Source organism: Mchenga conophoros, linkage group LG20 (assembly GCF_057382185.1).
Source record: "Mchenga conophoros isolate Kocher_MC1m ecotype Shallow Benthic linkage group LG20, M_conophoros_male_GT1.1, whole genome shotgun sequence".
In the NCBI taxonomy this organism is placed as follows: domain Eukaryota; kingdom Metazoa; phylum Chordata; class Actinopteri; order Cichliformes; family Cichlidae; genus Mchenga; species Mchenga conophoros.
In genome coordinates, this window is record NC_140545.1 from 3,510,296 (window position 1) to 3,534,595 (window position 24,300).

Here is a 24,300-nt window from a genome sequence, read left to right on the forward strand (position 1 = left end):
AAACATTTACTGTTTTTTTAGTCCAGTCCTTGTACCTGAGCATTTCAGAAGAAAATGTTTTATTATTTTTGTTTGTTTGTTCCTTCTTGACTTATCACATTCACTATATTTTGAGAAAAACTTGACCTTGAAATCGAGGTCACCAAGATTTTTAGCAGATTAAACCATGATATGAATTTCAAAATCTTACATCCCCTCGTTCTTGAGTTATCACATTCACAAACTTGGATGTCCATGCCGCCTGTCCACCTGCTAGCCTGGCAGGCGGACAATACTCCATCAGCCTTTTACATCTAGCTGACGAATAAAACATATTTTTGCACCAACCAAAATTACTCCACGAGCACAGCAACAGCAGGTCACAAAAGAAACCAGAACGGCATTAAAGAACCGGATTCTTCACGTGTCAGTTAAGGTCAGAGTTCATGATTCAATAATAAGAAAGAGACTGAGCAAAAATGGCATCCATGAGAGCGTTCAAGGAGGAAACCACTACTGACTAAAGAGAGCGTAAAAGCTTGTCTCACATTTGCCAAAAAACACCTTGATGATTCCCAAGACTTTTGGGAAAATACTTTGTGGTCTCGTATTAAACTAACGCAGTGTTTCAGAAAAGGAACATCATACCAGCAGTAAAAGAGGGTGGTGGTAGTGTGATGGTCTGGGGCTGTTTTGCTGCCTCTGGACCTGGAAGACTTGCTGTGGTAAATGGAACTATGAATTCTGCTGTCTACCAAAACATCCTGAAGGAGAATGTCAGGCCACCTGTTCATTACCTCAAGCTGAAGCGCACGTGGGTTCTACAGCAAGACAGCGATCCACAACACACCAGCAAATCCACCTCTGAATGGCTTAAGCAAAACGACATGGCCTAGTCAAAGTCCTGACCTGAATCCGATTGAGATGCTGTGGCATGACCTTAAAAAGTTGGTTCATGCTTGAAATTCCTCTAACATGGCTAAATTACAACAATTGTGCAAAGATGAGCGAACCAACTCATTGCCAGTTATCGCAAATTCTTGATTGTACACTGGTTGCTGCTAAGGGTGACCCAACCAGTTATTAGGTTCAGGGGGCGATCACCTTTTCACACAGGGCCATGCGGGTTTGGATTTTATTTTCCCCTTAATAATAAACACCTTCATTTAGAAACTGCATTGTGTGTTTAATTGTGTTATCTTTGTCTAATATTTAAATCTGTTTGATGATCTGAAACATTTAAGTGTGACAAACATACAAAGTAGGAAATTGGGAAGGGGGTAAACACTTTTGCACACTAGTGTAATTTGGTATGGACAAGTAAAGGACAAAAGTAGATCGGTAGACACGGTCGGCCTAAAAAATATCTAATACATATGAAAGTGTCTGAAATTCATGTACTTAAAAAACGGTTTGCTGAAGCCTCATCAAAATAGTCTCAGTGGAAGGCTGGCTGTCAAGAAGACATGCTTAAGAAAGGGAAATGTGAGACACTGTCAGTCATGGATTGGCCTCCTCGGAGTCCAGACCTCAACATTATTGAAGCAGTGTGGGATCATCTAAAGGCAGCTATCAGCCAAAGAAGAGCTTTGAATGTCCTTCAAGAAGCCTGGAGAATTAATCCTGAAGATTATTTAAAGAAATAACGGGGAATCTTATGTCACAGAGTTCACACTGTGCTGAAGAATAGAAGTGGTCATACCAAATATTGACTTTCAAGCTCATTAGAATTGTACAAACTGTTGTTGTTGTTGTTTTTGCCTTAAAGATCCACATATGTCTGCATGCTTCAATAAATCCATGCATCAATTTCCCATTTTCCAAGCACAATATTTAAAAAGTGAGGAGGGGCTCAAAATCTTTGGACAATATTGCAGAAGTACTTGAAAGAGTATTATTCAATGCCTTTGCATACATCATTTCCTTTCATATCTCTTTTTAATCAAACTAAGTCTCCACTTTAATCATTCATATTAATAATTACATTACAATAGAAAACATGTTTTGATATGATAACTGAACACAGATAAAACAGTATAAATGTTCATTATGATGTAGTTTCTTTAATTAAAACTGCAGCACTGTAAGTGTTCATGGTATTCCTCTTGGACATGCATGGAAAAGTAAATATATTCATATAGTACAGATATGTACAATACAAGGACAATTTTAGAAATTATCAGTCCAACAAAGGGAGTGTGAAAAACCATCAATACACTATGTGTAATTTTCACATTACTGTATTTCCCACTAAATTGCTATGTTTAGAACAAGTCTGGCCCATCGTTAACAGGCCAAAGACTGTAAAGATTATTGTTATTTGACCAATTTAAACAATAAGTTAGACAACGAAGCTCAAAAGACACGACCAATTGTTAAAAGGTATTAAAAAAAAAGAAGAAAAGAAAAAGAGGGGGTAAAATTTCTTTTAAAAGGAAAAAAAAAGAACAAAAAGCACAAGTCCATTTTTCTGTTGAGAAAACAAACCAACAAAAACACAAATCATTGTGTTAAAGAAATTAGTCTATATTCATCAGCGCAATCAGAAGCGTTATGATGAAGAGTGTGGTGCTAAAGACAGCACGCAACAAAATAATACAAGAAAACATAAAAGCTAAATGCAGTTTGAATTTTCATTTCAAATGAACAATCGTCTATTTGACTGCCAGCAACTTACACAAATTGCCGAGGTCGCCGTTGAGACTGTAGGAGGAGAGGTTCAGTCAAAAGGGAAAAGGTATTAAAGTTGCTCAGCAAATTCCCATTTGTGTATACAGTACAGATAACAGAAAACCATCATTAAAGAAAAAACAAAAAAACATTCTGATATCTCTGAAAAAAAAAAAAGTAAATTGAACAGAAATACAAAGCAATAGTTAACCTGCATTACTTTAGTGCATAAATGTCCTTATGTTAATAAGTCATATCCTGTTTTTGAAATATCATATCTCGCGAAAATATTAAGAAAGAGGGCAAAAGAGGGACAGGGGGGGGAAAAAAAAAAGCAAACCACTTTGAGCATTCATGTAAAAATATATCGATATCTGGATAAAACATCTGGGGGATATTGTAAAAGAACTAGAGCCTTTCAGAAACAGTCACAAGACAGCTCGTCTTCTGCCCTTAAAGCTCTGACCACTGGAGATGTCTTTGCTCCGTCTCTCCACCAGATGACAGACAAGTACTTCAATATTTTAACAATATTCTAAAAAGACACTTTTTATTTACTTAAAGGCCTCAAAAAGCTTTGTTTATTAATTAAATGTTATATTTATTGATGTTCATTTTTTCCCAATTTATATACACTGACTAATATAATTCTCTAGAGCCGTTTTTTGCCCCCATACAAGCAAATCTGTATATATTTATGTGAGGGGGGGTATCGGAGGCACAAATGTGATCTTAAGGCAAAATGATCAAACACTGTGTGAAAGACTGTGTGTAAGTGCAAGTTACAAGCAGTGATATACTGTCATAGTGCCACTGCAACCTCTGAATCACAAAATAACAGTCAGGGTATTCACTTCTGTCCCAGGACAAGTACCAGATAGTCTTTGGAGAGATCCATTATGGCTTAGTTTCGGTTTGGTAGAGAGCATACAGAACAAGGGGTTCATCGCATTTTCAAACGAGCAGCAAAGGATGTGCAACCATCCTGAAAAGTGTGAAAATAACAGTTACAGTAAGTCCAGCAGGGCCCACACACGAAGAAAACACAGTCACCAGAACAGTTACATGTAAAAATGGAAAGAGGCATCCATTTACACACCAATAAACCACCTGCCTGTTTCAGGAAATATGAAAAGGTGGAAAAAGTTCAATTCCCTTCAGGTCAGGAAAAAAAAAAAAAATCTGCTCCAACAAACTTATTTTTAAATCGCAATCTAACATAATTTTGGTTACATGGGTCAATCTGGGAGGACGTGCCAATTAGTTAAAAGAAATATAGCTGCGCATACTGTATCAAAAACCCTATTAGAAAAGTCACATGCTAACAATCTAGCTAATAATGCATCAGATCAGGAGTAGGCAAACTGCTATGTTCTGATGTACATAAATATACAATCACACACACACACAGTTAATACACTTTATCATAAAGGGGTGTACATGAGGTAAGGTTTTTGGGTCTAGGTTGAGATCGTGTTGTGGCTGAGAACCATTTACTAAAGGTCTGAGTGAATAATTGAGATGTGAGTCAGAGAATTCTAGACAACTATCGCATCTTTGGAGCCGAGGATGTATAGGGAGGCATTCTGTGATGGCATGTGTGGGTGTGCGTGCAAGGCTAAAGTGACGAGGAGAACAAGGCACTGTTCCCTGCTGGAAAAAGTGTAGAGCCCTGTGTGCGGTTTATATCGGATTTAATTCACACACAAAAAAAAAAAAAAAGTTTACGAAACACCTGTGCGGCACGTGTCCACGTGGGAAGATCGTTATGGCAGTATACTTGACGCAGTCCTACAGTCCAGTGAAGAGTCCTTATTACTGAGGGTGAGGACAGTTGAATAGGGACGCACAGGAGGAAACAGGGGGGAGGGGGTATTGGAGTCCAGCCCCTGTAGTCTATGGCAAAGTTAACAGGAAGCTCTCTTAAAAGTCTCAGTCCTTTCCCAGAAGGCTGCTGATGAGCTCCAGGCCCCAGCAAGATGGCTCCCCAGGAGGGTTAGAAAGACCACAGAGGGGAGGGGGGGCAGAGGAGAAGATGTGAAATTCTGAATTTAAAAATGAGGGAACCTGGGAGGTGGGAGTCTTTTCTACCCTGGGTGACGAGCCAAGTGTGGGCCTTGGTGGCATCGCTCATCATCTGGCAGCAGATTGAGACTGTGCAGCCATGATAATGTGAGAGGGTCCGCTCTCAGCTCTCTGCTGCTGGCCCATTCCTGCCAGCACTGACATGGCCATAGCCTCAGCTGCTGCCCTTGAGCTCAGGCCGTTTTGCCCCGTAGAAGGGCTAGGCGCCAAAGAGCTGTGCTGAATCACCGGGGCAGGGGAACCTGTAGGCTCTGACATGTCTTTCATGCTCTCGTCTGCAGCTATACAAAAAAATAAAAAGGCAACACAGGCAAAGATATTTATCTCATTTATATTGAGCACATTCCACAGTTTTCATTGCTGAAAATCTTTGGACATTATGTTAATTTTTATTCGAGTGAAAATCAAGCTATATTCAGTAACTTTATCCCGTCCAAAATCAAGGAAATGCCCCAAAAAATACTATAAATAAAACAAGTAGTACTGGAACAAAGATTTTGCTACTTAATTATAGTTCTTGTTTTATTATTTTAATGTTACCATCAGCCCTTAGCAATATCTAAATTGCAAATGTTGCTTTTTTTAATCCAACTCTATTAATAATTTTTGGACACATTATTATCCACTGTGGCCGTTGCCATAACAAACTGAACCCTAATTATTTCAACAAAATTACAATTACTTTGTGGGCACTGAAGAAAACTACAGCTCACATGAAGATACTAAAGCCACAGCAGCATGGCTATATTGTAACCCAGGCCTGCTCATTTCTTCTTGCAATCACAAGTAGAGAGCTACACACCAAAGCCGTGTGTTTCGATTAAAATGTGAGAGCGACTTTGAGGTTCAAATTTCATTTTAGCTCTTTATGCTTTGCGCAATACATCTACTATATTTCTACATATCTAAGACATGCAATTCAGACTCAAGTTTCCTCTAACTTTAAATAGAACCGTGTGAACAGGGCATAGCTGTGCAGGGCTCACCTAAGTAGGCAGTCTTCTTTTGTAAGGTGGTTACAGGACAGTCCTTGTGGGCCAGCAGCAGCTGCTTTAAATGAGCCACCTCATTACGCAACAGAGACACTTCATTCTGAGAGGATGGAAAAGAAAAAGAAAAAAAATCAGACTGATTAGTACTACAATACTAAATTTCAGAAATTACATTACACTTCCCAAACCAATAAGGAAAAAAAGTAATGCTTGGTTATGTAATTTAAAATACAGACTTCCCATATTTTTCTTCCCTAATGGATTTTCCGGTAGAAACAAAAAAGTTGAAATGGTTTTGCTTCCACTGCAGAGCAGCGTACATTTCCCACAAGGCGTAAGGTGTAAATATTACCTAAAATTTCCATTTGACAAAATAAAGATATGAAACAAGATGTAGTGGTTTCCATTGTTTCAAATCTATCAGCTATGTTCATTTGCAAAAAGAATTTACTCAATACTAATGCAAACTCATTTATCTTATCTGGAATCCACCTCTCAAACTTTTACAAGTAGTTAGAAGCCCCATCACCAGCATCCACCCACTGGAGGCCCACTCACCGACAGTGAGACGTTCAAAGTGCTGAGCTCCTCGGCTTTCTTCTCTAGGGAGCTGACCCACAGTTTGCGTTTCTGTCTGCAACGGGATGCTGCCGCCCGGTTCCTCTCGAGGAAACGCTGCCTTCGTTCGTCGGGGTCATCGTCTGTCGTCCGCCGTCGACGCCCACCTGTAGGCTGTGCTGGAGATACCTGGAGGGAGAAGCAGGGTAAAGGTCAGAAGGAAACACACAGACAGACGAGATGAGTGGAAAAAAGACGAGAAAAGGGAAGTATGAGTCACAGTTTCATTTTAGCCAGCACACACCAGAGTCATCTCGGCACAACAAGAATATCCCCAATTTTCTGTTAACTAAAACAAGTGATGTGATATATAATAAAGAAAGTTTAGATGACTTAGATGTGATCATCTTTAATCCAAGTTTAAAGCATATTTTGTATGGATGAAAAAAAAAACATGTTACAGTCAGGAATTTATACTTAACATTGAGTACCTGAGGTTGTGCAGGTGATGGTGCGTCTGGCTGCTGGACCAGCAGCTGACTCTGTTCTGCCTTCTGAGGTACCATGGGGCTGCTGCCCATGGCCATGATCCCCATACTCTGTCCTGACGGGCTTTGCAGCGCAGCCTTCAGACGCTACAGAACAACAGTCAAATAAGCAACATCAATAACAGCCACAGGAATTAAAAAAAAAAAAAATCATGAAAAACTTCATTGTAACTTTGTAGAAAGTCATAATCAAAGCGTGTCTGAATCAGTGCCAACAGCATGTCTACAACTTCACTGTGCTGCGTCTACATTAACTGATTCACACTTTGCAATAACAACCTGGACAAGACCCTAGTTACCAATTTTTGGCATGTTTTAAAGTTGTTTAAAACATGGAGAAGCCTGATTCTCTCCGAGGAGAACATTTACAGATGTGCTCTCTCTGAACTGTTTTCAGCAACAGATTCATGTGACCTCCTTCAGTCAGATCTGGAGGCTTTATATGCTCCCGCAGCAGTTCTCAGATTTTGATCATGTTTGATTTAAGTTGTGACTAATTCAGCCGTGATGATTAAAAAAAGTGATTGCAGCCCTGAAGGTACACAAGCAGTCAAATGTTATATATGCATGTGTGTATGTATGTATGTATATATATATATATATATATATATATATATAAAGCAACCTCGATAATGATCATATCGTATTAGAAGCGCCATGAACAAAAAGATTCTGCAGATCAGCCCGAAACCCCCCCAACCCCAAATAAAAACAAAAAACCCAAACTAAAGTTTGTCTTTAATTACAACGATGATCATCTTCTTACGACTGAAGGAGTGAGGGGCTAGGGTAAACAGAGGAATGTGCTAAAGGGGATACTTTATATGTTTTAAATACCATAAATAATGACTGCACTCTCTCAGTTTCATCTGGGACATAGCTGCAAGGTGGAAACTGTGCATGAATCTCTGTGTGTGCATTGCACTATCATAAAATGAGTGCAAACTGTGTTGTCAGGTGAAAGGGTTACATAAACAAGCAACCACAGTAAAAGATCATATGACGAAGGACCTAAGCCTGTGCAGCGGAAGGCTGGAGGGTGAAGATGGAGACAAAAAGAACAGATAAATAGATAAAAATAGAGAGCTAATCTAGTGCTGACCATCTTGGCCTCTGAGTGGATGCTGTAGCCAGAGGGGGAGTTGGAGCCGCTGCTGCTGCCTCCCAGAGGAGGACCAGGGATCCCAGGAATGTTGGGTACCATGCACATGGGTCGAGCCAGCTGGTGATCAAATATGAGACACAAATGCATGGGTTAAAACTAAACCAACTTCTAAGTTATAAAGTAAAGTTACAACATACTTAGACTGTTAGTCTGCCTTACATTAATGACAGAAGGCATCTGAACAGGACCAGGCAGCACAGGCACTGCCTGACCAGAGGGAAGCATCATCATAGGGTAATGGCTCGTCGGTGAACTGGAGAGACAGACAGCAGACGACAAATAAGAAGAGGAGATTCACTCTTGTGTTTGTTAATGAATTTTAAATTATGCTTTTTAAGAAATAGAACATGCAGTCCATTGCTTAATGATGAGAAAATATTTCATAGATTCATGAACTAAACTGTATTTTGTTCCTCTCAGGGTCAGCCACAATCAAATGACAAACCTGGGTTGATGTGTGTAACACAATATTATAATCCAGTAAAAAATACAATTTTATTTGAGTTGTTCAAGGTTATTGTGACTTGCTAAAAACTGAACTAAAAACTAAAACCAGTGTGGAAAACACATTTTAGATAGTTAAAATAAAAATGAAAACTACACTTGAAAAATAAATATGAATATTTAAACTAAGCTCAAATTAAAACAGAATTTTACTGTTTGCTAGTTTGGCCAAAAAACAAAACTATTACAACCTCCCTGATAAGGCAATGATGGTCATGTTTACTGAGACTTTGTATAGTTTTGTGTTATTATTATATTTATTCATCCATCTACTAAAAAATTGAAAATAATACAAACTAGACTAAAACTAAACATTTTCAAACAATAGAAACAAAACTGAGACAAGAAACCCCAGAGTGGAAACAAACTGAAACTAAACTGAATGAAAAACAAAACATCAAAATGGGGGGAAAAAAAGACTATAGTAGTTCTGATATTAATGACGTGAAATTGTTTGATCTTAGCTTAAATATGTAATTCTGTCAAATATAAATATATCTGAATGCAAACACTCCAAATTATGATTTAACATATATGCATTCCCTCTAATACCAGTTTTTAACCAGTTTAATGCTGTTTCACATTTTACATGTCCAAAGATAAAAAGTTAAGATTTATATTATGACTTCCTTCGAAACCTTGAGTGTGACAAGCAAGGGATTTTTACCCACTCTGCAGCCATTTTCACAAATGTGTGAAGTTGTTGACTTTTGTCTGAAACACTGTGCAGCGTCCGTGCTTAACTTGACTGATTCAACAGCAAATATAAACATTAATTTATCATTTTTTATTATTTATAATGGTTATAAATCCTATGCATATAATATTGCTGCAGACATAAGGAAGAATCATGTTACAGGTTCATGGGCTGAGTTTTGTGCAGGATATTGCAAGCTGTAGCTTCCCGTACAGTAATTGACGTACTACACATCGTTGGGCTTTTATGCAACACATTAATGTCCATAAATGAGAAACATTTTGTTAAGTTATACCCAATTATAAAATGCATGAGTTTAGAATGCAAATAAACTGATATGCTATAAACTTTCTCTTATTAGCGTGTACTTGTTTTCAGTGAAATGTTACAGATTTTATGTGAACCATGATCATCTTTTCCATTATCCCAAGATAACATCTAAATTGCTGCTGTGTTACTTTACATACATCTGTATATGAAAATAAAGACTTGTGTTAACAGGGGAAAACTGCAACAGCTGGTAATCCTAACACCTATTTTATAGTGTCTGTAACAGGAAAAACAAATTCAATAGTTCCCTTTAAAGCTGCGTATCTTTCTTATTAATCATGAATACTTCGCAAAACTTCACATCCTATTTCACAAGATCAAAACTGGCATAATTTTTGGTCAGAGCACAGCTTTTGGTTGTTTTTGACTGTGGCTGACCCGTCGGGACCACAAAAAAAGAAGAAAAGAAAAAAGAAAGAACATGATGGCATCTTTGATATTAAAGGTTCACTTGCAAGAACATGAGATGTTGTCACATTGTTTGCAAAACATGTTTTTTAAGCTAGAATTTATTTTAAGTTGAAGATTAAGCTTAAAGAGTTTAGCAAAGACCAACCAAAGGATTTGGAACTTAACTTACCCCAAAGTACGATTTGAGGGTGGAGCCTGTGTGATGACGGAAGTGGGTGATGGCATGGTGGGCTGCAGAGCATCAAAGCCCAAATGTAGTGGGAGGGAACCTGGACGCACAATAGTCGGGGTAGGGGCTGAATTCCTGGGTGGTGTGTCCTACAAGATTAAAACAAAAAATAAAATAAATTAGGCTTTTATGTAACACATCATTTGTACCCCCAAACAAATTTCTGCAACCACTGCAGCCACAATGTATCATGAATTACTTGCAACATCACTTAGCGATACTCCCCTCCTCTCTACACACCTATGCAATCCCCCTTATCAAGTTTTCTTGTACCTTTCCTTTAACTAGAGGCTCCCTGTAGCTGTCCGACTTCCCAGATGTGGAGTCAGGGCTGTCTGGGGGTGAAGAGTCGACTTCTACAGGTGCCTCCTGTTTCACCTTCACCTCTGATGGTGTCTGCAGGCTCATGTCCAAAGCCACTGAGTTGGAAGCAGGGAGCTGAAAATGAGTTACAGATAAAGAGAATAATCTTACACTACATATAGATCAAAGTATATTAAAAAAAGAAAAAAAAAAGGGAAGTGGGCATTCATCACAAACTAAACAGCCACAACCCCAGCTCTGAAACGCATATAAAGTGCAATAAAACACCAAACAGTTTAAAAAGAAATTGCTGCAAAAACTGAAATGTAAATGACACACGGACTGTGTGCAAGGCACGAAGTTCAAGTTTGTAAATTTTTTGACTGAATTAATACTTGAGATAAAAAAGAAGGAAGTAAAATGTAATTCTTTCTGGTCATGTCGAGTCTCTGTAGAAAATTTCTTCGGTTACTGTACACTGTAATGCACACGGTCATGCACAAGCGCAGAGATAAAAGAAGATAAAATCATCAACCGCAAGTGTTGCTTACAGAGTTCTTGGCCCTCTTCTCATCATCATCTTGTTCAAAGGAACTGGCCAGCTCATTGAACAGGCCAACCTCCTCGCAGTTCTTTAGGAAACGAGTGGGAGTAGGTGTCTGGTCTAGGAAAATGTAATGAGCAGATATAACTATTCAAAGTAACAACACCACAGTTAGTTCACACTTACACTGAATGTAAAACCCCATGTGATATCTAGTGTTGGAGCACGCTGACGTTAGGGTAAATATTGTCCATCTGAATGCTGCATGAGGACATTTAAAAACACAGTGAAGATGAACGTCTGTCTCACACGGACGAGAGTACCTGCAATAATGACCGAATCAGTCCTGGCTGGTCCGAATTTCAGCGTCATCTCATGTTTGTGTTTGTGTACTGCCAAGTGGTCCTCGTTGGTAAACCTCTGGAAAAGCGAACAAGACAAAAGAGAACATTATATGAATTAGCCAACAAGAAACGGCAACTGCGTTCTGAAGAGACATCCTGTTTTTTGTATTGCTAAAATCAGCGATAGATAATCTTTTGTGGCCAACACATGCAGTCTGTGGAGCGCGCAGTATGTGACAAAAAGGTGAAAATGTCAACAACTTGATAGAGAAGTATATATAAATAAAAATAAAGGAAGAGGGAGAAAAAAAATATCGACAGAACTGACCACAAAAGCTGCAGAAATAGCTGCACATGCAACTTGGTGTTGTCCAATGAATTAGTGTGTAAAACACATGTATGAACTGTGAGTCTGTAATGATAAAAGAAAGTCTGAATTCTGTTACTTCCTTTTGGCTGCTTGCAGCTTAAGCTACAAGCAGCCTGGCGTTAGCTCAAATCAACCGCACAGACGGCATTAACAGCCGTCCTCGGAGACATGGAACTTCTTTTGAGAAGTGGTGAGGTGATTCACTCGAGAGACGTAGGAGAAATAATCTTGGCTCTGGCACCAGCCTATTCACCATTCACTGAGGCCTATTTTAGGGTCCCGTGTTGCAGTTGCGAGTTCAGTCGTGAGAGTGAAGTGGAAACACAGTCAAGTGTCGGGGGGCTTATTTTTAGCCCGACCAGGAGCATCACCAATACGTGTCCCATCTGTCTCATTCCTCTGAACAAGGCAGCTAGGTCTTGTGGAGAAAAACTATCTCCAACTAATCTCCATGTATGAGAAAATGGCAGCTAGGATTACTCCTCCCCACGCAATAAATACTGGACATCATATAATAGGGGAGCTGCTGTTGTTGTTTTTGTTGTTGTTAACTTGGTAGAAGGAAAATCCTGAGCAAAGCCAGGAATCAATCATCCTTGTTCTATTATGGGCATGATTCAGACTTTCCCAGTAGAGAACTGTTGCATTTAAAAGGGCAGCATTAAAACAGTATTTGGACATAAAGGATACAATAATTAGCAGCAAATCGCAATTAAAGGCCAGAAAATGTATAAACATATAATGAAGGTGCTGGCAAATGTACAGGATAGAGTACTGAACCTCAATGCCTTTAATACCGACCACTACCGCAGAGTAGTGGAAACCATCAAATCGAATGCCTTGTCAGTATTATAACGGAAATTTGATTGTTGCCAATTTTAGACTGCATTTTCATTTACATGCATTACTTGCTTGTTAAGATAACACCAAGCCTGTGTATATCAATATTTGTATATTACTCCTGTTTTAACTGCTGTGGCATGTGAGCTGGACCACTTGTGGTAAGAACCCTGCAGAGCAATAAACAGATTTTGTCTTTTGTTGTTTTGGTTTAAGAAGAAAAAAAAAAACAAAAACCTCAACCCTGGTTACCAAAAATCTGATGATGTGGCTCCATCACTAACTGAAGAAACAATTCACTTAGCTTGTTAACAAAGTGGATTCATTATCAACTACAGAGCCACATTTTTCTCTCAGGAGTAGGCAGAGATGAAAACCAAGCTAAAAGAAAGTAATATTACAGTTAAGTGATCACAAACATGACTCCCCAAAAAATTCTGTAATCTTAACCAGCGAGAAGTTGTTACATGTGTACCATGACAACTTTATTCAATTTCACCTGTTTTTGTTTTTTTTTTATTTCACTGATGCCTTTGACTTTGTGTGTGTGTGTGTGTGTGTGTGTGTGTGTGTGTGTGTGTGTGTGTGTGTGTGTGTGTGTGTAAAGCAAGTGCATCTGATACCCCCGTGTTGGTGTAGTTCCTGCATTATCTTAACGCTTTAGAGCCAATGGTATCATATTTGATACACAGTTTCTACAAATTAAAGCTAATACGTGCAAATGATTTTTTTTTTTTTTTTATCTCATCAGAAAGTTCAATAAACACTCAATTTCCAAAAAATTTTAATTTTCTGGCAATTATTTCATGGTTCAGGCTTTAGATCAGGATCAGCAGTGCAACTGAACGATCATGTAGTTGTGCTATCGTAGCTTTGCAATGTGGGGAAAAAAGACATGTTTTCCTCTTTGTTTATATAAAATTCTGTTCTGGAAAGAATTGTAAGAATTTCAAGTGTTTTCTTTATTTTTTCGTACAATAGAATAAATATATGATCATTAGCCAAATTCTTGGATAATGCTACTCTAACATAATTATCATGACATAGAAACACCAACACAGTGATATCAGATAGTGTGTGTAAAGTGACTGTGTTTCTTAAAAAGGTGCTAAGCAAATGTGATTTCTTTTCTCATTATTTTTGTTTTGCATTTCTTCTGCCCTTTGACATAGATTCAACCAAAACAAAAGAAAGAAAACTGTTTGTTTATAACCTTGTACAGGTTCTCTAAAGTGAGGTGGCACTGCGATACTGACAACATACCCAAACATCTAGCACCACTCTGCCATCCCACACCTGTTTATACAACAGTCTGGCTCTAAAACAATGCTTTGAGAGTGACACAGCTGCAGACCAGCACTGTCATCCACATCACTTTGCCTCTTTAGGTCTCTGTTGCTTAAGCAGTAAAATAAATTAGTAATCAAACCAATGAAATATGCAGAGTATTTACATCACAAAAACATGTAAAGAAAGACAAAGGAAGGGTCCCTAGATGTCTGCGACGTTCTGAAAAGAAAATTACCAAACAACTCATCATCACTTATTTATCGACTATGCATGTTCAACTGCTTTACATGACTGCTGTTCAAACCACAATCCCATTCTTCTGATCAGAGCATGGAAGAAGTCCCAAGAATCCCAAGTATTGCGTAAACCCATAAACACTTTCTTCCTTCAGATTCCCAGGAGCCATTTCACTACTAGCTCTAAGGATATCACACCCAAATGAACACAGCATCAGACATGATGATTTCCTGTGTTGAATAATCATGAGTCTAAGAACAGACTCCTTTTTAATTTCTTCCTTCTTCTATTCTATGATATCAAACCAAGCCTCGTCGAAACACCACGTAACAGGCATGTGAGTGCACTACTGGCACTCAGCTGAGTCACTGCCTTGGCTCAAACCTGTGTCTGCAGGCGCTTAGAAGTCAGCAGTGACAGGTTGAAACAATAACGGTGCTGATTACTCACTGGAGCTTCCAGTGAGTCATTGCAAAAGGAGACAGCATTGTCTCACAAAACGGCATGCTAGCATGAATGTCATCGGTGTGATGTTAATTATTAGTGTTGCATAAATATGTCCGTTTACGCTTGCAGTGAGAACGGATCTTTTCAGGGTTGTTGTATATAGCGCTACATTAAAACCAGTGCGTTCTCAAAAAGAACGTCTATTTATTTTTAGGTTTCATATAGTTTTCTTTGAGAAGTACAATACTGTGAAGTGCAGTACTGACCTTTGGTAAGCAATTACAAAAGGCAAAGATTACTACCACAGAGAGCAGGACATGAAAAGAGAGGACTTACCTGTCCGCATCCAGGAGCACTGCACACAAAAGGTCGGTCGTCCCCCATTTTTGCAAAGAGCCTGCAATGTAACTGTGATAGAGGAGAAGAAGAGAACATTGTTGCAGCTTTTTTTTTTTTTGTTGGTGTGTGTACTGGCAAAATCCTGAAAACAACAAAACAGTGATGCTGTGGCTTGTAGTCTTTAGTCTGAGCAGGAAGCCGAATGGTATTTAAAAATAACCCTGGCAAGGAGGAAAACACGCACAGTGGCAGCGAGAAGAAGTTTCCCTGGTGATACTTCCTTCACACACACGGGGGCTTCGGGCTGGCCAATGAGGAGCCTGCTTACACGAGAGGACGGCAGCTACCGTTTACACAAAGACATCTCGGTCTCTTTCTCTTTCCCTGTCTCGTTTTTCCTCACTTCCAATGCCTCCTTCTCTCATTACTACTCTCTCCTCACCTCTCTGCCACCTTGCCTCCCCTCCCCTTCTCGTACCCCTCATTCAATGTTTCCCGCTCTCTGAGTCAGCTGTTTCTCTGTGCACGCACATGCAATCTAAGGTTAAGTACCTCCTCATTCACTTTATGAAGGTTTTCATGTGTTTCCACACAACAGATCTCTGGCACTGGACACATTCCCATTGACCTCGCTGCGTTTTGTTCTCCAGGTCATCTTACTACTTCTAAATGAACATCTGATACTTATATTTTAAATATTATGAAATTTTGCAATCTTAAGGTGGATGGTTCAGCTCCTGAGAAGCAGGATGAAGAGTTTTAAGGTAATTTGACATAGCTAAAACTAACAAGTTTTTTGAAACATGAACATTTAACCACAGTTTATTGTTATATTAGTAAGTACTTTAAATTATGTATAGTTTTTTTTTTACCAATATGTATATATTGTTAGAGTGTAGCTACCTTTTGCTAGCTGGTTGTTAACATGACTTACAAGAAAAACACATTAAACATAAAAAAGTTCATCAAAAGATAACCATTATTTCAAAAATATTTCACGGCATAATCACGCCGTTTTGTATTTCTTAACTTCTAATAAATGTGCCCCAGGATTTTAGTTTTAGTGTACTATTAACACAGTATTAACAGTATTTTGTAAAGTAAGTAAAAATAGAGGCATATGTGGGCAGCACTGTTGGCCCTTCTAATCTACTAAAAAACCTAAAAAGCTTTCCAATAAAAGTTATACACAACACCCCTCTCACCTTCTTATTATATGCTGTTGTTGAGAGTTAAATACGTGCATGTTTTATTTGTTTTCTTCTTCTGAAGTGGCAAAAAAAATGCAAGCATACTGCTTCAATCTCTAATGCCACCAACCCACCCCCACCCTGCGCTGCTCTGCACAGCTGAACAACACTGCACGTGGAGACAAACTGGGAAGTTTAGAAAAATAACTCATTAAATTTAAATCGGGAAATTGGAGGGGAGGGGGGAGGGGGTAGAGGCAACGGACATGAATGTTTTAGCATTCTCAGCTGGCCCAGAGTGACGTCTGGCAGCTATTACACAACACTGTCCCACTGAAAATACACCAACTGCATCGAGGACTTTGTTATGTACACACGCAGACACAACCAACATGTACACAAAGGAAAAATAAAGCCACTCACTGGTATTTATGTAATATACTGTATATATTATACTCAATGTTCTCCAGCTCTTGAGCAAAAATGTTGTCAGACTTTTGTGATTTAACACAAGCCCTAGGATGTCTTTTGTGATTCACCTCTTAAACTTTTACTTTAAAAAAAATGCTGATTTGAAGACGGGGTAGACTCTCTGTTTTTACCATCAACTGACAGTCCATAATTATCTTTCAGTTTATTGCAATTCAAAAAGCAAAAGTTTTCCAGCTTTAGAAAACATATATTTAGAAAATATAGCCGATGGGCCAATCACAGGTCTTTCAAGACCAGACCAGTTGAGCACTACCTTACAACCACTGGCAGGCAAAGTGAATAACATTATACATTATTTCATTACAACAAAACATTCTGCTGGAAAATCCTTGCCCCTGGTATTTATGTATTATGCATTTATACATGTTATTGTGACACATACCAACTAAGCATTGAGGCAGTCTAAAGTTGTCATGATACTAGAATTTCAAACTCGACACTTGTACACAGAAAAATATTCGATACCCTTTTCAATACCACAGGCAAGATTTTCTGCGTCCTGCAACTAAATAATGTCAAAGTAGTGATATCGTGAAAAAGTTAACTTTTTTTTTTTTACACTAATTTTCCATAAATTACAGATTTTGAAGGTTAAAGAAATTTATCTTCACGAACAAAAACTGAAAGACCTAACCGGTCTTTGATTGGATTTTAAAACTGACCTCACAGCTGGCAACAACAAAACAAGAAACAGATTTTGATAAACATTTGTTAAAAATAAAATAAAAAAAGCTCAGGTTTCTCATCTGGTCCACATCTGCCGGCAGCAGATGTTGAATACAGTTCACACTGCTCCTCAGTCTGCAGCTCTTCACATACTCAGCTCTGCTCTTCAAGACTGAAACCCGTCCAATTCTGCTGCACTGCTCCAGATTTCACTCTCTATTTGCTCCAATTAGTTCTCCACACTCTGGACTCTCTGCTCAGTTCAACTATGCTTCCCCAACTGCTCTGAAAAGCCAGCAAAATGCCCAGTTCTCCATGTGTCTGTAATCCAGTCTGTTACAGCTCAATAGCCCTGCAATAATTATTCATCTTTTGTTTAACTACAGTCGACTATCATCTGTTAATGATAACATATTACTAATGTGGCTATGGGGCAATTACTAATAGTTAAACAGCTATCATTACCATGTGTGCTGGTTAGATAACTGTTTAATATTTCAATGTTGTTGAAACTAGAGCTTTACTGACCTCTGAAATTCCTTCTAAAGTGTTGTTCGGTATTATGGACAATAACTACTTCAGCTGTTAGTGAGGGGAGGAGCTGTGGGCCTGACTACAATGGTGCTGCATGCAGTTGTGTGTCAGCTGGAAGATGCAAAGACACCACTGTTTGCATTGATACTCTTGCAAACGAGTATCTTAATTTAATATTAATTTTAAGCGCAGGTTTTTTTGTGTGTGACAACAATGGTAACGTCACTCGTCCTCGCCCGATTCCCCACTCAGCAGGACAATGCAGCCACTACAATGCAAAAACTGATGAGTACAACTTCCAACATCCTAAGGTGATTGAGCAACTGCAGGATGCACCGGAGCAAACACCACACCACACAGCTACCCATACGGCCCAAGGGATCACATCGCCAAAGTCATCCAATGAGAAGCCACGAGACATTCCCAGACGTCCCCGGTCAATAGCCCAACAGGGCAGAGATGTTATGAAAGAACACGTTCACCTGGGATATAAGGATTTGAATCTTGTTTGCAGCCAAGCATAGACAAATTTTCAACAGGTAGGGTCAAAAACCAAAGAGGAGAAATCTGTTGAGTGTAGTAACATTGCAGTCTCATTACTTTTGAGTAGGGCTGCCACGATTTGTCGACTAGTCACGATTACGTCGATTATCAAAATCGTCGACGACTGATTTAATAGTCGACGCGTCGTTTGAAGCTTTGTAAGATCACAAAAGACGCAGGAATAAGTGGCAGGATTTAAGAGTGTAATAACGGACTGAAACAGAAGATGGCAGCATTGCATGTACAAGGATGTCAGCTACCGTTAAACCCCGAAGAAGAAGAAGAAGCAGCTGTGTCCCAGAATTCATAGCGCGGCCCAGCTTAGTTTCCAACAATGGCGGCAGCTAGTTAGTTTTAATGTTACTCTTATTATTCTTTCTGGGTCACAAAATAAACGTTTAACATATTTTCAGGCGAGAATGTAGCTGTGTAAACCTCAAATATCGGCTCAGTTTATCAGGACACCACATATTTTCAAAAGCGCTCCGACGTTTTCGGAGACATCTGTTACCCACTAGCTCGTTAGCGAGTCGGGGGCTAGGCTCACTAGCGCCGTGAGAACACCGGACTCCCCGCAAATCGTTTTCAAACCCACCACCGTCTTTCGCTACTCAGGTTAAATATATATGAGTCACTTAGATAACTTAAAATGTTATTGTTTGGCTTTTTTTTTAGTATTTTATTTGTTCCTGAGTAAATCAGTTTGTCTGAGATTAAAGTTATAGTTTTTACACAGCTGAATAAACGTCAAGCAGACAACTGATTATCAGAAGTGTGAGATGCTCCAGAATATACTCCAGTGTCCTGTTATATTTTAGATAGCAAGGAGTTTATTAAACTTCACCGAAACAATCTGCAAATTTCATTAAAATTTAATAAACTATCATCTTGTCTTTATTTTTAGTTAGCACAGACCTTAAACACTTAAAGCTGTAAGCTAATGATAGTTATATAAGAGCAGATGCTGCTGGTGCAATAAGCTGTAGTTTTACGTCCAATGGATGATGATCTGATTAGTCGACTAATCGCAAAAATAATCGGTGACTAGTCGACTATCACAATAATCGTTTGTGGCAGCCCTACTTTTGAGCAAAAATTTGTTTGTGAATTAAAAAGTTGCTTAGTACATAGAGTTTTTTGACAAACTGGAAAGAAAAGACAAATTAAAAATGTTTAGCATTTCACTATTTCTGAGTTACTGACCACATTAACCTCGGCTGTACCTCTAACATGTGTTGTGCATGTCATTTAACATTATTGAGTGGGACAGATTATTCATTTTTTTGGCGAGGCATAAATGTCTGAAAGTTTTCCCAATGTTGAAGTCAGTATATTTTCCTCCTTCCATCTCTCCCTCTGCAGTCCTTGAGCCAGCGCGCGATTACCGAAGCCTTGCGCTGGAATAAGACACTCTCCCGTGAAGCTTAGCTTGTAACAAACCTAACGGTTGTGTCTCGCTGCTTCATGAGAAAAGGGGTCTGCATCATATTTGCAGGCAAACGCTGCCCCTCTCTGCACACGTCAAAGAACCCATGAAACAGAGAAGTCTGATTTCTTGCAGGCAACAGGTCAGTGCAAGGCCCCTCACAAAGTGCTTCCAATCTACTGAGTCTATTTGGGTGGACGTGTCTGCAAACGAGATACTCCATCTAGCTCGTTATACCGAGGGTGTGGACTGTTTGAGGAAATGGACACATCTGGCATCAGGAGTAGGAACAGATTTCAAAGTTTACATCTTACTAAAGACATGCTAGACATTAACTTGGCTGGCTGGCACCAACATGAAATGTGGGATTTGATTTTGTGGAAAATCCACCATAAATTCCAGATGACAGGGGTGGAAAACACCATTTGTTTTCATAGCTGCCCCAACCAATTACTTAAACTGATTAAAACAGATGTGTTAAGGTCTTTTCTTCAGCATCTTTTACTTGCTTCACATTAAAAAGCCATCCGTAATTACCGCCTAGATTTATTTATTTATTTATTGTTTTACAGGTAGAAATTATACAGTTAAATTAATGTTGCGACTGTCAGAAGTGTCTCACTAACGTTTTCCTATACCCTCAAATAGCTACTTCATGCAGACCCCCAATTTCATGCGAGATAATCAGTCAACTCGTTACATCAGTCCTGATGCACATCACTGATATCAATTACAGGTTTTGATATCAAGTATTTTCACCTCCTTTCATCCAAGGTGACATGGAAGCACTCAAAGCGTTCTCATTTCTGTCTCTCTCATTGAGTCGATGCCAAAGTCCCAACATTAACTTGGATTTCTCCGACTCAGCAGGTGTAAGGGAACAAGTCCCAGCTATAATCAGCCACAGCCATCCAGTGTTTGACGCCGCCTGCTAGGAAACTGACTAAACAAACTGTATTAATAGCTTGCACTGCAGCCATGACTGTGGAATCTGGGGCTTAAATTGCCAGAGGGTAGGGAGACCCCACAAAGAGAAAAATAACTAAAGGGGGCTGGAGGGGAGAGGGATAAAAAAAGAAACCGTGAAAGAAAAAAATGCAAATCAAATATGTGCTTGGATAATTATGGGATCAGAGGTGAGCATTTGAGACAGGACATCCAGGTTAATGGCTGGGTGTGTGCAAGAACCAAAGTGTTTTGTTTATGTAAGCAAAGTGAGCACAAGATTTAGTAAATGGAACAAAAGAAATCCTATTCCTACTTCTGCATAACCAACAAGGCCTGAAAGCTAAATCAGTGTTGATGCAGGACAATACAGGATGGACTCAAGGGAGCTTCCTAAAATTAAATCAGAGACATTTTGTAGATTTGATTGTGGTCTGCAACTTTAACAAGCAAATATAGATTTATAACTATAAATTCAAAAAGAAGAACACCACATTGAAATGTAGCCAGTAGCTTTTACCCATGCTCTACAACACTTTCAAGCCAATCATTACTTAACTAATCTAATCAACAGAAATGCCTAAAAGCATGCAATATACACTTAAAAAAAAAAAGTTTCATTTTCAAGCTGCAAAGAACATTTGTGTTGGGTCCAACTTCCAAACATCTCGCATTACTCTTCAGTAATTGCATGTATTTGGTTGGACAAGACATAGTGCAGTTTTCTCAGTTCTAACACTTCTCTTAGTGAAGGAATGATGCACAACTCTGCCAAAAACATGACCTACATTTCTCAGGAAGGTGTTGACATGGATGGAGACATGGATCGTGGAGCGTTGAGCAGTTCAAATTGCAATACTGTGGATATCATTAGTACTTTTTTTTTTAAGGTTTTCTTGCAAACCCAAATTCTCGCAATATATCCTACCGCCAAAAAATCTACACGAGCGCGCTTTTTTCCACATATTCGGCAATATAAACGAAGATTATTTTAAAGTTGAATTCCCAAAGTTCCACAAACTTTAGTTCCTTTGTGAAGACACCGCTAACTGTGTCGAAAAGGTTTGTCTTTTTTAGCCTCCATTACCTCTGGCTACGTACGGGTACATAAGCCCAGCCTTTTCCCGTAACAATGCCGCCTATTCTGTTCAGCAATTGGCCACGAGAGCGTCAGTTAGCGACTTCTAGGGCACTCATAGGTTCGAACCCTGTCAATAACGTCCGACAGCTGAATCTGATTGGCTAAAATCTCGAAATCAACTTTTTTTTCCTATCAACGCAAAACTAATGGCTAGCTAATGTGGCTAGCGTTAACAACAGGCCGAGCGCACACTTAAAAAGTGAGTGATAGCAGCACTTGCTACCACTTTCTGCCATGACAATAGACATATATTAAAATCAATTTAATAACATCCGACGTGAATTGCTGTATTTCAAAGTGCACTTCGGGTATTTAGAGTAACAACAGCCGAAAATGCTAGCACTTAGTTGGTTGGCGGAGTGACACTTGAGTGCAAAGCGAGACACAGTGGGTCCGAATGAAACGTTGTAGCTCCCACAACAGTTTTGACAACTACATAGACGTGTCGTTTTAACGTCAGCAAACACTGAAAAGTGTCGTGTCGAGCGCGACATTGTAATCATTTACTATACTCGAATAATCTATGGTGAATTTAAAGGTTAATAAAGTGTTTACAAACTCACCCTCGCGCCCCTCTCTCTGACTCCCCTCTCCTCTCTCTTGGAATTTGACACTCCCCTCGACGCGGACTTATCGCGAGATTTCGTACAAGCTATCTCTGCCTGGCCACATGTAAAGAAATGCACCAGAAAGCTCCTACATTTATTTGTTTTGTTTTGTTTTAATTTAATCATAATGAAAGTTCTGTGTATATAAATTCAACCCAAATTTTCTGCAGTTTAATGATGAAACGAAACTTAATTTTTGAATATTTTTCTGACTCATCAGAAATTGTAACCCTTACTCTTACATTTTTTTTCTTGCTGCTATTTCTGTGTCTGTATCCCCCCCCCCCCCCCTCAGCCTTTGTATATATCTTTAAGCATAGGATGACTAGATGGGAAAACAGTCTTTATGTTTTCTGTGTCATTTATTAAAGCTTAAACAGAGAAACATTGACTTCAAGTCCACCTATACAGTGGGTGCAATTAAGATATTAATTGTAACTGACTCGTGAAAAGAGGTAAATTTGGCTTTGCAGGGTAAGAATTCCCCTCATAACTGTATGAATTTGATGGGTTTTCGAACAATAAACTTTTGCGAATATAACACATCCTTTTAAGTACTGTACATCGTATGTAGAAGCTTTTTGGAAGCTTGAACTGTCACTTACATTTTTAAGATATGTCTCATTTGTCTGATATCATCAACATGTCATTAATTTAAAAAGTTACTGACTGTGCATCTGTGTGATTCAAAAAACATGATAAAACATTAAAATGATGATACTTGTGGTGCATATGGTTATTAGTTTCATGATATCTTCATTTTTTCAAGTCACTGATTGAAGTTTTGTTACATGGTATGTCACAGCTGTCAACAGTGGGGTCGTTCCCCTCTTGATTTGGTTTCCTTCCTGATACTCTCAACTTATCCCTTTGTAAAGGTACAAGCCCCAAATAGCTGGTTAAAAAAAATCACAAATGAATATGCCTGAACTTGTGATCATGTAAATGTAGCTCTTCTTATACATTTGAAAAATGCATTCAAAAATGTATTCAGATAAACTGGCTGATGTAATCTACAGCCAGTGTTGCTTAACAATAAATGTTTCCTCCGATATAGAAGTGTCACATTTACTTCAAAGGCAGTCTTACAAGCTGGTGACTTAGAGACAGGGCTAGAGGGACCCCCAATGGATAATATGAGAATTGAAGGTGCTAATGGTAGTTTTCAAATTCTTTCCAAAACACTGAAGTAACGGTATAATTGGTCATTTCTTTGACTTAAATATGTTTGTCAAGAGCTTTCCCCAGAAAAAAAGCATTTAGCATTTTAAAATGTAAAATTAAATACAAACCTTGTTTAACTGTTGTAAATAGCACTTCTATCATAACTCCATCGATACTCTGGCCATTTTTTTGCACTACAATTAGAAATTACTTCACAAATACTAAGTATAAATATATTATCCGTTTCCTCTGAACTGCTCGCTGTAGCCGCTGTGAGCCACTCCAACATGTGTACTAAAACTCTTATTTTTTATTATTCATGCCCTTGAGAGAATATGTTAGATGCAGCAGATCATGAATATTACTTCTGAATTTAGGTTATACACCCACTGGTCACTTTATTAGGTACACTTTTCAACTGTACATTAACACAAATATCAGCCAATTACATGGCAACAACTCAATGCATTTTGGCAATTAGAGATGAAGACGACCTGATGAAGTCCAAAATGCACATGAGAATGGGAAAGGAGAATAGTTGGACTGCTTAGACCTAATAGGAAGGGAACAGTAACTCAAATAACCACTCCTTAAAACCAAGGTATGCAAAAGAGCATCTCTGAACATGGAACCACAAAGCATAAGGGCTACAGCAGCAGCAGACCACACCGTATGCTACTCCTGACAGCTGAGAACAGGAAAGTGAAGC

The 24,300-nt window shown here is 38.8% G+C and overlaps 1 protein-coding gene across 3 annotated transcripts; it reads right to left on the minus strand.

Annotated features, from left to right (window-relative positions):
• Positions 1 to 1,898: 1,898 nt before the first annotated feature.
• On the minus strand, positions 1,899 to 22,444 carry atf7a (activating transcription factor 7a). Of its 3 annotated transcripts, none has more exons than XM_085259605.1 (12): positions 22,383 to 22,444; positions 14,880 to 14,951; positions 11,339 to 11,435; positions 11,023 to 11,135; positions 10,442 to 10,606; positions 10,109 to 10,257; positions 8,157 to 8,250; positions 7,935 to 8,054; positions 6,776 to 6,919; positions 6,285 to 6,473; positions 5,721 to 5,826; positions 1,899 to 5,015 (listed from the first exon to the last, which is right to left on the minus strand). In XM_085259605.1, exons 2-12 carry the CDS (start codon positions 14,925 to 14,927, stop codon positions 4,783 to 4,785), a joined length of 1,458 nt encoding a protein of 485 aa, XP_085115731.1. In that variant the 5' UTR covers positions 14,928 to 14,951; positions 22,383 to 22,444; the 3' UTR covers positions 1,899 to 4,782. The 3 variants fall into 3 exon arrangements, with proteins under 3 accessions (XP_085115731.1, XP_085115732.1, XP_085115730.1); XM_085259606.1 differs by lacking the exon at positions 22,383 to 22,444 and adding an exon at positions 21,467 to 21,838; XM_085259604.1 differs by lacking the exon at positions 22,383 to 22,444 and having other exon boundaries at positions 14,880 to 15,233.
• Between the last annotated feature and the right edge of the window lie 1,856 nt (positions 22,445 to 24,300).